Source organism: Phaenicophaeus curvirostris, chromosome 21 (assembly GCF_032191515.1).
Source record: "Phaenicophaeus curvirostris isolate KB17595 chromosome 21, BPBGC_Pcur_1.0, whole genome shotgun sequence".
In the NCBI taxonomy this organism is placed as follows: Eukaryota; Metazoa; Chordata; class Aves; order Cuculiformes; family Cuculidae; genus Phaenicophaeus; species Phaenicophaeus curvirostris.
The window spans coordinates 8,819,587-8,833,008 of NC_091412.1; the positions used below are offsets into that span (position 1 = coordinate 8,819,587).

At 42.6% G+C, this 13,422-nt stretch overlaps 1 protein-coding gene across 3 annotated transcripts in view; it reads right to left on the reverse strand.

Moving 5' to 3' along the window:
* Nucleotides 1-13,422, reverse strand: part of VPS53 (VPS53 subunit of GARP complex) — a 63,490-nt gene that overhangs the window by 37,193 nt on the left and 12,875 nt on the right. For 2 of the 3 annotated variants that reach the window (XM_069874260.1, XM_069874259.1), the window contains exons 5-8: nt 7,101-7,187; nt 6,875-6,990; nt 5,640-5,759; nt 27-105 (exon numbers count right to left, since the gene is read on the reverse strand). In XM_069874260.1, the coding sequence (XP_069730361.1) occupies nt 27-105; nt 5,640-5,759; nt 6,875-6,990; nt 7,101-7,187 (402 nt within the window). Of the gene's footprint in view, nt 1-26; nt 106-3,723; nt 3,819-5,639; nt 5,760-6,874; nt 6,991-7,100; nt 7,188-13,422 lie in introns of those variants that run through there. The other variant, XM_069874261.1, reaches the window with a different exon arrangement.

The window sequence follows — 13,422 nt, forward strand, 5'->3', positions numbered from 1 at the left end:
GGAAGGGGGAGAAGGGAGAACTTTACCTTTGTACCTTGGGAAGGAAAGGCTTCCTCGAAGTCAGCCAGGATCTGCTGACCCAACTCATTCTGCGCTGCCTTCACCCTGATGAAGAGAGAAGCAGCGAGGGGTTTGTTGATGGTAAGACAACTTGTTTTATTTTCTGCAAACTTTACTACAAAGTGGACTGAAGCCAAAGGAAGGGACAAAAAGAGTACGCTAAAGAAAAACATCCCCATTAAGAATGTCAGTATGCCAAAACTAGGAGAGCGTCTGTCCCCTGAATAACACTGGAACAACAACTCCAGCTCTACAGCCTTGATCCCTGAGCTCTAGCAGAACACATCCCAGATGCTGTAATGTAGTATTTCAATAAGGGCCAGTTAATCAGCTGAGGAATCAGCAGGGTTCCTATAATGCCAATGTGATCAGTTTATCTTTGCGTTCGTGTATGTTGGCCACATCTCAACAAAAATATGTTCCTGCTATGTCCCAATCTTCATTGCGAACCTTTCACAGATCCAGGTGCACTGACCTACTTTTAGATGCATCCATGTGAATCTCGTTGGCTGTGGTTTTATCCTATAAATCCTCCCCTGCCTCAAGAAGCATAAAAGAGCAAAGGTATGAAACGGGTGAAAAAGTCTGAGCCACCACAATCTTGCTCTTTATTTAGCTGAGAGAATAAAGCTTCCCATTTCCAGCAATAAAAGTCAATACGGCTTAATTGATACTTCTAGGGAAATGGAAATGCCTACACATAGTATAAAGAGCCAAACCAAACAGTCAGGCACTTATATCCCTCGGCAGCCCCTGAATTCTTCCACTTTTTATTATACTGGAAATGCTTTAAGGTCTAAACCAATTGTTCAAAGCAGTGGATTTTTCCACTGCGATTGATATGTTAGAAAGAGCGGCTACGTCTACTTCTGTGAAAATGTTTGCTCAGGCTGTGGGGAGAAGAATTTGGATTTTTTTGTTTGTTTAAGACTCCTCAAGCTTATCAAGGAAGGATCTGCTGCTTTAATCTTCCCATTTGAGGTCCATTAGTAGCAAAACTCTGCAAGAGGACCAGAGGATGACAACAGGCTGGATTATTTTATGGTGCCAAATGCAGAAAACTGTAGTCTTTTAAAAGCTATGGTTGAAATAAAACTTTATACGTGTGATTTAACTGTATGTATGACCTGCCTCACACAGGATTTATTTATAGGGATTTTGCTGGAAAAGCTTCCTGCCTGCAATGTCAAACTTAATTCTCACTTAAGCCCTCAGCTTCACAGCAATCTTCAGAAATTCCTATACCCCAGGTCTCCATTTAACACCTTCCTAACTGTAGAACAAGAGGAATCCACCAATATGTAGAAATCGAAGAAAGGGGACATTTAAGTAGTAGGGAGGAACCCAGCTGAGCAGCCACAACTGCAGGTATAAATTGCACAAGTGCGCACGAGTAACTCCTGTGAGAATGCACCACAGAAACAAACTCTTTGATCCTTAAGGGAAAAAAAAAAAAAGAAGAAAAAAAGACACTAAACATGGACTGAAAATTTGTATTTTTGAGATAAAATAAAGTCGCTAGCATTAGGTGTCACAGAAATGAATGAGTTTCTATAACTGGAAGTATTAGCTGTGGTAACTCTTTCATTACGCTCTTCCCCTTTGACAACAGCCACAGTGCCAGCACAGGGGAGGCACTGGAAAGAGCAGCAGCCAGATTCCTCAAGACTCAACAAACTTAAAGGAGGCACTGTCAAGCAGTTAAAAGCCCTGTCCATGGGCTTTGTTGGTTTGGGCTCCGATTCAGAAAAGTACTTAAGGACAGCCTTAGCAGGGATTCTCATATCCTGAAATTAAGAAACCTGCAGGAACGCCTTGCTGAACTGAGATGTTAAAGAAGTATTTTATTTCTTTTTTTTTCAAAATCTGCCCTGTCTAAAAAAATCTGAAAAGGAAACAGGGAAAATGAGCTCTAATCTTTTTTTTCTTCATATTTTTAAGATAGGGATAGGGCAGTGTAGGAATCATACCCTGCGGAGACATCAAAGCAGACAAAGGTTTAGTTACACGTGAGCAATGACCGAGAGTCTCCCTGCTCTCTCAATAACTGTTGCTCTTTATCTAACACACATAAAGACATCCACAATTATTTTTTTCCATGAGCATGCATGCTGCAACATGAAAACCTTTATGCCAGCTCTTTACAGAGAGACTGCCTTAGACAGAGAACACAAGAAGGCATTTGCTTTAGCCACCAGAGATTACTGCTCCCCACGGAAAGCTGTGAGCCTTTCAATAATTCAGAATCATCTTCACGCAATGGAAACTGCAGCGGTAAAAACCTCGACACCGTGGCTGCCTCCACTCACATCCACCGCTGAAGGACCATTCCTGTATAAGAGTGTGTTTAACCACTCGCAGAAGATGAATTACCCACTAAAGCTCAGCAACCCCAGACACTCTTGGTTGATAAAAGATTCAGGATCTCTTCCCAGGCTGGTTTGATAAGGGCAGCTTTCCCTGACTGGATCCCCCGAGGCAGCGTGCTGGGAAATCGCTGTAGCCGTCCTGGCAAAAGGGAACTGCCTTCTCCCGGGGTTGCTTCTGTGCACCAAAACCTTAGTTACCCAAGTATTAGTGATTTGTGTTTCTCTGACTTTTGTTTTATTACTAGTGGCTTTTGTTCTCCATTTCCCCCACTTTTAAAAAAATAAAATCAAGAAACCCCACTGTTACATTTCAAATGACATTACATTACTAGAAACCACAATTCCTTTAGCCAAAGCTACCAGAAATCTTAAACTACGCCTGGCAGCTTACTGAGATAAAAAGAGGCTGAGCTAGCCTGTTTTTCTGTGGCAAACATAATCACCTTCCTCCTAAATACTTTCCAGGCTTTTTTCCACCATCTGCTAGCTTTCTTGACCATTTTCATGGGTGGGTTTGTGACCACTAACTATATGCTCCCTCCACAGACAGAAAACAGAAGAGGATCGAGAGATAACAAAATGTTCCTATTTACTAGAACAACCAACTTCCAATGCACCACAGATGCTGTTTTAGGAGTGAGATTAGGGAAAACATTTACATTTGGACACGAGTTGTGACATTTTTACATCTATTCTCAACAGGACCAGCACAAGAAGCCAACTAATTGAGAGTGCAGCCCAGGTTTCCAACGAATACTTCCAACAGCAATTTGTTTAGTTATTTTCAAAGGGACAGAACAGGTGGAAAGCAACATTTAAAACACATCATTAGTTTTCACAGCATCTAGGAGCAGGGACCTAAATTGAACACCCCAGGACAAAGAGCACATCCAAGACCACGAAGCAGTAGGCACTTTTCCTTCTGATGGTTTCCCATTCATATTTGGCTTCATTCCATTCACACCAAGAAAGAGGGGCTCTTTATTAAAGAAAGCAACAGAATCTGCTTGTTTAGCAGTGTATATAATAGACTTATTGTATGGAATAGGCTTCGGTTACTGACACAGATCTGTGCCAACATCTACGAAAGCATTTCTTGCCTTCGCCAACACCCAGAGGCTTCACTTGTACTATTAACCCAAATTCATGAGATATCAAACCCCAGCAATTTTACAGTCTAAAAACAGCACCGTGAGAAGCCAGGCAAACTTCCTTTGATGTTTCACGAATCACAAAAAGTATTGCCAAGCAAAGATAGAGAAAAGTCAACTCCAAAATGGGCCCTAATACGTACATACGTAGTCAAACTCCAAAGCCAATATTACTGTGCCAGAGACCTCCTTGTAGTAATTTGCTGCCTGGATGTCAGAGCAGTAAAGAGATCCCAGCAACACCCTGGGTGCAGCTCTCCTTTCACCCCACAAGCAGCCGCTTCTATCGCTACCAGATGGTGCGACTCTCCCTGTGTAAACACTGGAAGGAAAACCCTGCCGAGGCAATTCTAAAAATAGGACGAACAGACTTTTGAGCTTTCCAGATCCTTATCTTGAAGAGAGAATAAAACAAAAGTTTCCTCCACGTCCTTGCCAGTCTCTCTGGCATGACTCAAAACCACTGTGCCTCATAGCAGCAGCATGAATTATTTACTATAATTAACAGCAACTACAAAAGTATTAAATAATCATCCATCAGAAAGGGAAAACCAGCCAGAATTCTGGACCAAGGCTTAAATTATATCTGGCCTTATACTGGCCAATGACAGCAGGTTTCTGCCCAAGGGCATCACCACTCTGCAAGAAAATGAAGCAAGATATCTTTCTGACCATGAGGTTGGAGTAGACAACAGCCTAAATTCAGAAAAGCACTGACATAAGTTTATGTTTCCTTGATGTTCACGTTGATTTAAGCAAATGCTTATGGTCAAATGCTTTGTTAAAACAAGGCCCCTTCTCTCTCTCCCTAGCTTTAGGGTGGATTTTCTCTTCGCTCTGTCACATGGATACCATCTGCGTTTTCTGGATGAGGTATCTATACCATAAAGAAAGTCCAACAGATTTACAAGAAAATATTACAAACAAATCATTCAAATACTGTTTCCATCACTAAACAGCACGAGCAGCCAGCTGCTGTCTTAGGAAACGGAGACACCAAAAGAATTAATTACTGTGCCTGGAAGGCTCTTTCAAATACCTCTGTAAGAAGCAAAGATATCAGGCATCAAGAGGAGGGTGGTGATAGATTTGCAGTTCTCACACCAAAAAGAAATGCGATCGGGGATGGTTGTATCAGTAAGAATCAGAGTGGTTTGGATTGGAAGGGATCTTAAAGCCCATCCAATTCCAAACCCCTGCCATAGGCAAGGACACCTCCCACCAGATCAGGTTGCTCAAAGCCCCATCCAACCTGGCCTTGAACACCTGCAGGGATGGTGACTTAGTCACCACAGAGCCTCTGCCTGCTGCTGCTGAGAATGATGGGCAATCACTGCTGGAGAACTCACTAAGTTGAAATGTGTAACTCCACCTTAGAAAATCAAGACTACACGAGCTCAGCATAAATGTTTAGAGCGGTCAGGTGTGCTGAGATATTTGAAAAGATTTGCTATAAAACTCAAATCTCAGCAGAATGGGGCAAAGGGAGCAGGTTTTGGCAGAAGAAACTCAAGGTGCTCGGCATAAGTGAGTTTGGCAAACACACAAGAAGAAATCCTGCCTGCCTAAACCCTTGGGCAACCATGCAGCTTGACAGGAATTCAACAGCAGTGAGGCTTATGTCTGAGTAGAAAGGGGCCCCAAGCATCACTATGTTAATGCAGGTAATTCTGCTTTGTGCCAGGCTGCTGAACTGTGTTGCTGAGGTTAAGAAAGCAGCAGAAAGCATCACCTCAGGGTGCACCACAAACACCTGCACAAGAAGATCACACAAAACAATTTGCACTTCCACAGATTACTCCAGGTAAGTGAATTAGAAGCCAGTCAATGAGAAGCACAGATCATCCAGGAATTACAGCTGTACTAATTACTGTTATTTAACAGAATAGGCAAAAGATTTGAGCAAACCATGTGCAATTTTAACCTGTTTGTTTTGGCAGGAAAGAAGCTCAAAGGACCACGTCCAGCCTTACATCTTTGAGAAACGCATTCTGCCAAACGCATTTTCTAACCTTTCTTCCCAGCAGGCAGGCAAGTGCTCAGGATTTGATCAATGTACCTTTCGGAAAGCTGTCGAATCTGAGGAATCCCCATGTATTTGTTGAAGTGCTCTAACACATTCACGACACCTTGGAGAAGGTTGGCAACTTCCCCATATTGTCTCCTCCTGGTCATAGCCCTGTAGAGGAAATTAAAGATTTACACAAGCAGGTTCGATGAAAATCCTGGGTGGTAATCCCTCAGGTTACCTCATCCCCACTGGGTCAATGTTAGTCTCTACTGACATTTATTTTTCTAAAATACACAACTCGTCATTAACATTCCAGTGCAGCATTAAAATTTCACTTAACTGATGCTAAAATAAACCAATCCAGTACCCATCTAACAATGCTTCAAAACCAACAAATGTCAAAAGCAACACTTGGCAAAGAACACGTAAACTACTGAATGCATCCACTTCCCAGTACGGGTCCAGAGGCAGTAAATGTTATTTCACTAGAATGACCTGAGCTAAGCCATCCGTCATCACACACAAAGCGTGAGTTAAAGCTTTACAGGGAGGAGAATCGTTATGCTGAAAAGCTATTAGCCTTGACTTTTCTGTTAATAACTTTCCCAGGGAACTGGCACGAAAAAAAAAATCAAGCTTATTTATTTTTATTTCATCCTTTGGGATCATTCCAACGGAGACAGCAGCCTAAGTAAAATTTAATTCTGAACACTTAACCTGGTTCATGCTACAATCTAGGAAGAGGCCGTGCCTGCATTTTCCAATTTCACAGATGCAATATGTAAAAAAAATGTATTTCCGTAACCTGCGTGTTCCTCAAACATCAAAAAACCCACAAAGGATTATCAGAAACATTTAACCCCACTTCATACACAGTACAAACTGAAAGGCTTCTTTGAACTCCTTCTCAGAACAAGAACAGACCTTTCTGAAAAGGAGATCTTATTCCAGTTAAGACAAGACTGATAAAAATCCCCCCAGATCCCTGAAGAGCACATCCTTCACGAGTACACCTAACTGCACAGGCTGGCTTACACTTAATGAAGCCAGACTCATTCCTTATCATCAAGGTTCAACACAGCAATTCAAGCAATCAATGCTGCAAACACTTCAGCACAGCAATGCAGGTTGCGGGTCAGTCAGAGCAACACAGAAAGGATCTGCCACTGAAAATCACGCCTGCAACCTATTAAAGAGGTTTCCCTCCAGAACAAGCAGCTCTTACAGACCAATTAAGAGCAATGCACCCAACTTAAGGCATGGAAGTAGCATTAAAAACTCACTCCAGTGAATCCACACCCCCTGCCAGCATGTGCAGGTGATTGAGGGTGGTGATGGAGGTGGTCAGATGCCGCTTGGCATGATCCAGCTGCTTGATATCCCGTGTGATTTCTTTAACCTAGCGAATGAAAAAACAAGAGTTCAGTTAAATATCAAGCCAAAGCAACAAGAAATGGGAGAAAAACTACTCTCCTCCCTGTCAAAGGTTAGAAAGAAACTGCTGCTCACCATTTGTTCTGACTTTTCAGCTTTGTCTTTAATATCCTTAATTTTACCAAAGAGCTGTTGAATGGCTTTCTGGGCTTCTTCCAGGGCCTGGAAAAGAAACAAGGTCATAGTGGAAAGAAAACTTGTATTCAATTTTCACCTTCTAAGAAATACAGAGTTGCTCCCTACAGCCCCTGGGCCGGGGCAGTGGAGGAAAGCTGTTTTCTTACACAGAAAATATCTTCAGCACATCAAAAGTCAATGTACCATGTCGGGGTTTTTAATTTTACAATAATACTCTGGCGAAATCTGATTGAGAAATTCTATGAAAGCACCTCTGTAATTTGAGTTATGAATAGGCTTAAGGTTACTGCAATAAACTTCCAAGCATTGAATGTGGAAAAATATGTGGAACTTACTCCCGATCGATAAGTATTTAAAGCAGGAAAATGAGACCTCCACAAAACCTCTACGCTCATCATTAATTCTAAATAAAAAGTACCCATTACATACAAAACACTGAGTGCTTGCTTCACACCCTCATTGAATTAGCAGGATATTATCCAGTTGGAAAACTTGACATATTTTGCTGATACCTTTGGGATGGGCAGCTCAGCCGCCCCCCAACCTGCAGGAGGAAGGCCACGCTCTGGGCACAGAAAAGAAGTTTGGCAGGAAAAGAGGGCTGAGCACGGGCAACGGACCTCGCCTGGAATTCTGTGCTGTTTTATTGCATGCTTCGTGGGGCATCTGGTCCCCTTTATACAACCATGGTGCATCCTGACCTCACACAACCAGTGTGAACCACACGTGGATCCAATGAGTGAAGCCACATGTCCAAAATCTGACTTCTGAAGTAATTCAACACGTTTTGCCTTTCCCGTCTGATAACATTTCCAGCACCAGCTCCACTTTGTTTCCCGCTGTTAAGTGGGCTTCTAACCCTCTGTTTTCATATCCAGTCCCATGACCAAGGTTACAGCGCAAGCTACAAGCTCCTTCAGCAAATAAATTTAACACATCTTCATTTGGAAATGTACGAGCGAACTATCTGCCAGGAGCTCTTGCTGCAACCGAGCTGCGTTATAATAAAAGTATAAAAGTTGGAAACGATTTATAATTAATTTTCCAGAGAGGGGAAAAAAAAATAATCTCCTCTTAAATCTCTTCTGAATCATGTGAAAGTTAACACTTTATCTATTAGTGTCACAGAGCTATCACACAGCATGTTCGATCAGGGAACGAACACACAAATGTGCTGCAGGGACAACTACATCAGAAACCAACAGCACCTTCTCAACTGGCTCCAGCCTTGCCACCCTTCAGAATAAAGTTTTCCCTTCTCTTCCATTTAAAGGCATGTGGATTAAGTGCAAACCAAAGAACTAAAGAATGCTCCTTTCAACGTATTTAACTACAGTCTCTGTACTCAGTCCCAAACCGCAGCTGCAGCATGTTACTCAAGAGGGCTAGTGAGCAAACAGCAATTGCCCCGTATATTCTGAGATTTGGATAGGGCTGTAAAAAAAAAAGTCAACCTGAAATCCTCTAGAGATGCCAATTGCTGTGTTTCCCTTTGCTTCAGCACTGAAGTTAAATGCTAATTTCTCTGCATGATCATAGGGAAGTCAGAGCTTCTGAATTTTCCAGGAGAGATGAGGATTTAGCCAGCCAACAAGATTCTCTACGAAGAGATGTTATCCTCCTTCATATCCAAAGCCAAGGCCATCTCACAAACCTCACTCAATCTTTGGATCATCCCAATCCAATTTAGAATCTCACAAATGCAGAACCACTGGGCTGCAAAGCAGGGAGGATGAGCCATAAAGAGCCTGGCCAGGTCCTACACTCCCCACAGACTGAGAGAGCACTGCACACACGCAGCAGGACCACCCCAAATTCCCAACTAACTGTACACTGCTTAGACACATCTCTGATCCCATTCCCCTCTCCTAGAGCTAATTTTTCAGATGCATGCTCAGACAACATGCACAGCAGCTCTCCTTGGCACGACTGCAACGGTGAACCCTGGAACCTTCAGCTATCCACCACAATCTTTTATTTTGGGGGTGACACCTCTAACCCATTCTCCAAGGAAAAGACGACCTGAGTTGCTACATCATCACCAAGTTCACAGCGAGGATTTCCACCTCAAGTCTCACAGGTTTTACATTAAAATCCTTTCCATGAAGGGAAAACTGCTTTTTGTTTTTTCCTCACGAGACAGAATATCATCTACTTGAATAAAGGGAATTTTTCCAAAGATAACACCTATAATTTATTCTCACATATTGGCCCAAACAAGGATTTTGAGCTGCCCCCACATCAGGAGGTCTTAGAAAGAACTTAAAGAACTGTGGTCTCCTGCTGCTGTGAAAAATAACACGGCTGGGATATGGGAAGAGACCCAACGGCAGCTGCCACTCTGTTCAAGTTCTGTATTGCATCTCTTAGAGCAGGGGGTACATTCCCATAACTGTTAAAAAAAAAGAAACACAGAGAACTCAACAGCAAACTTTACAGACTTGAATAAATTCAAATTGCTCATAAACACTTGTTTCATTTCTTAAAACTTGCTTGCAAACACTTGCTTGGCCATTGAGACATAAATCTCCAGCTACTCTTCTAAAAAAAGAGTTACATATTCCTTGTTTGAGTGAGAACACGCCAATTCATCAATGTGCATTTTTTCATATAATTTACATTTAGAGATGCAAATGTTTCTTCAAACATCCATAAAACTTGCTGAAAACAACACTGCCTGAAAATCTGCTTTTTTGAAGTCAGGAGGGCACTGTTGGGTAGGTCTGATGGAAAGCTCAGAACTAAGTCAGAAGTGTTACTTCTCACACAAATCCTACAATTAAACCTTCTCATGGTTCTTTTTAAAGGAAATAATTAAATCCTTTTGGGTGTAACAGTCCAACTGTAGCATATGAAAGTAAAACAGTGCATATAAAGGAAAGAAATAAAGAACACTAACCAATACTGGAAAAAAAAATCACCTCCCTGGTCACTGTAAAGACAAAGTAAAGCAGAGAGCAAACACTAGGAAATATAAACTTTGATTTTAAGAAAGCAACTCATATTTGACAAGTAGTGTTCACTATTAAGGGATAATAAACCAACAACTAGGGTGTGAAAGCAGGTTTCATTGTTTAAGGTATCATACATTATATTATTAATGTATCTAAAAATTACTCTTTCAATGTTAGAACAGGAGAGTGGAAACCACAGCTATGTTAAAGGCTACACTGTGTTGGAAAGAATCCATTTCCCTTCACACGCTGCTCCTGGTGATACAGCGAATTAAAAGCATTTTCTTACTGCTTTTGTTATTATTTTATGAATGGGTGGTTTATTTTGGATGCAAATTCTAAACCCAAAACAATATCAAGAGAATAGGGATTGCTCTTATTCCAGCATAACTGGTTTACATGATGAATGAGATCCAGTAATCCTACAGCTGTGGCTTAACCAGGGTTCACCTTGCATCACTAATTTATTGGTTTCCTTGCCAGTGCGAGTAGGAAACATGTAAACACATGCACCCTAAAAGCTAAGTTACTGTGTTTCCTCTCCTACAACCGCGGTTCATCCCAGGGGCAGAGGACCAGGAATAAATAAAAAGACTGGATACATAATCTGTTGCGGTTATGTGAAACACGGATGTTGAAATTAAGGTTGCGATGTACTGGAAAAACACCATATGACTCTAATCAACAACTGAGCCTGCAAGCTACAATTAACCCATCAGCATTATTTATCAAACTTTGTGCAACCTCTGAGGTCCCTGAACATCAGGCACCGGCTGAGAAATACGGCACAGACAGGGCTCGGCTGCCCGAGAGAGGCAGAGCCACTGGTCGGCCGTGTCCGAACCACAGCCACGACTCCTTAGAGGCTTTTCCTGCAGTGTCTGTTCCCGGGAACCCCAGCTGCTCTGACAGCAGTAAATATAGCAGAGAGGGCAGGACAGCAACGGAGCGAGAGCCTCTAGACAGGATAGACTTCGGCTATGTATCACTTCCCTCTTTCTCCGGTGTAGCGTGTCTGATCTCCCAGCTGCAGGAGGGAAGCAGGAGATGGTAGGGTGTGATGGTCCGGTGCCCACACAGACACCAAAACCAGAATTTCTGAGCCAGCCTGTTATGTATTTATGCACTGGAAGCTCCCCTGATCTTGTGTTAACAGGAAACATGAAATGTAGGAGACTGAAACCATACAGGGGAGATGGAACTCCAAAGCACACAGCCTGAGCCCAGGTAAGCTGAGCTGACAGCGAGCTCCACAGGTTTAAATAAAACTCTGCAAAGCTGGAGGGAAAAAACATAGTCCTTACATTAGCTACAGCTCTTCAACCTTCTTCGCCCTGAGATGCAACAGGAAAACAATCCAAACACACCAGTATAAAACAATAGGCAGTAAAGTTAAATCAAGAATCACTAAAAAAAAGACTGCCTAAAAAATAGCTTTACTTGATATTAACACATGCAACTTCTAAGGTCAGTCTGCACATCATCACTTGTGTCACCACGAGGGGACTTTAAGGGGGTAGCAGGTGACAGCCAACATGGCTTCACCAAAGGCAAATTGTTCCTGACAAAGTCAGTGGAAAGTTAGCAGTTCTTGTGAATTACAGTCAGCCTCTCTGAATGCCCACGTCGAGAGACACAGCCTCCTCCTTCCCACCCCAGCCTAGGCACGGGGCAGTCACAGCGCTCCCATCAGGCACTGGTGTCTCATCAGTGGATGTGTTGATTTCTAAATACCTCTTTCTTCATCCTATCAGGAATCTTGTGCAAGCACATACTGAAGTCCTAGGAAAGACGCAAACAGGAACTGAGATGCCTGTGTGTTGCTACAAACTGTCACTTAACAGTGGAAAATACAAATTTTCAGAATAAATTTGCTGGCTTGGGAAATCCCAAGCCTGAGGACTGACTGAATTAGCACTGTTCTGCCCCCAGTAACGGTTAAAACACCTCGATAGTTTCCATATGCTGACTGCTGTTGTGCTAGAAACGTGCTAGTTTTATTTGATTCTAGCCAATATACATTTCAATTGCATGTTATTACTCACATCAGAAAACTGCCCTCTGCTAAGCAGTTTATAGACACTTGACACATCTGCCAAACTCACAGCATCCAAATGCATTTTTAATGTTACAAATTGGGCTGCGGTCAGGATGCTGAGAATTTAATGTTTCTGAATCTGTCCCCGCTCTTGAATACAGAGTGTTAATGCTTCTTTCATTTGCTGCCACACTTACAACCCAGATCAATGAAAATCTAGACCATGACTAAAAATAAGCTCCCACCCCCAATTCTCCAAGGAGCCTCAGCTGCAGGGATTTCAAAGAAACCCTTGCACACTGTGACCAGCCTAGCAATTTCTGCTGCAAAAGCCTCATACAAATGAGTCCCTGCAGATTGAGAAGGGGTGGAAATATACTTTGATTCTCAGCCTGATTTCATTTTAGAGAATACTCTAAAGTTTTACAGCTAGGGATAAATCTCTGCAGCTGAAGCTGAGAGGGCTTGTTGGTCAGAGCAGGGCAACATCGCATCACAGCTGTGCCAGCTGATTTCCCCAAGCAGACAAACCTGAAGGGCTCATCACACTTGGTTTTGATTTTAGAGGATTTCTACCCTAGGAGTTCATCAAATGCTACATAACTACTACGACTGTCACTAAAGAATAGAATTTTCTCTCATCAGCTCTAGTCCTAACCACTAAGGCTGCACAGGACACTTTAAATCAACAGAGAAGATTATGTCCAACACTGCACCAGGCTTAAAATTGCTACTATTACCCCTTCATTTCACCCCGCAAATCATCCTTAGAAATCAAACCTCACATTTTGAAGAGCTGCACAAACACCGAAAGACACAGGGGGTGAAGTACTTGGCGATTTCCAGGTTTGCTGGATGAAATCTTACAGCTTAACCCCTGAACTGCACTGCTGTGCTAGTCCAAAACCCTTCTGAGTTGGCATGTTTTATTGCGTTGCCCAGCCCTGCACGATGGTCCCTGTACCGTGAAGAAAGGAAGAAGGTGATGATGTGCTGTAGGTGACAGTGGCTTTAGCGGTCTTGCTCTGTGAGTGATTTTATGCAAGTTTTACAGTCATGCATCTAATTATCACAAGTGCCACAGCCACTTAAACGTTAATTTTGCAAGTTGCACAACCCTGTAGTGATGCTTTGAGCCTTATCATCCTCAGACCTTGCAGTGGGTTGCTACAGCTTCATCACATGGCTCTGTGTTGGCAGGTGAACAGCCACAGCCTTCCCTCACACCCAGCCCTGTTCAACACGCTAAACACTAATATCATGCAGG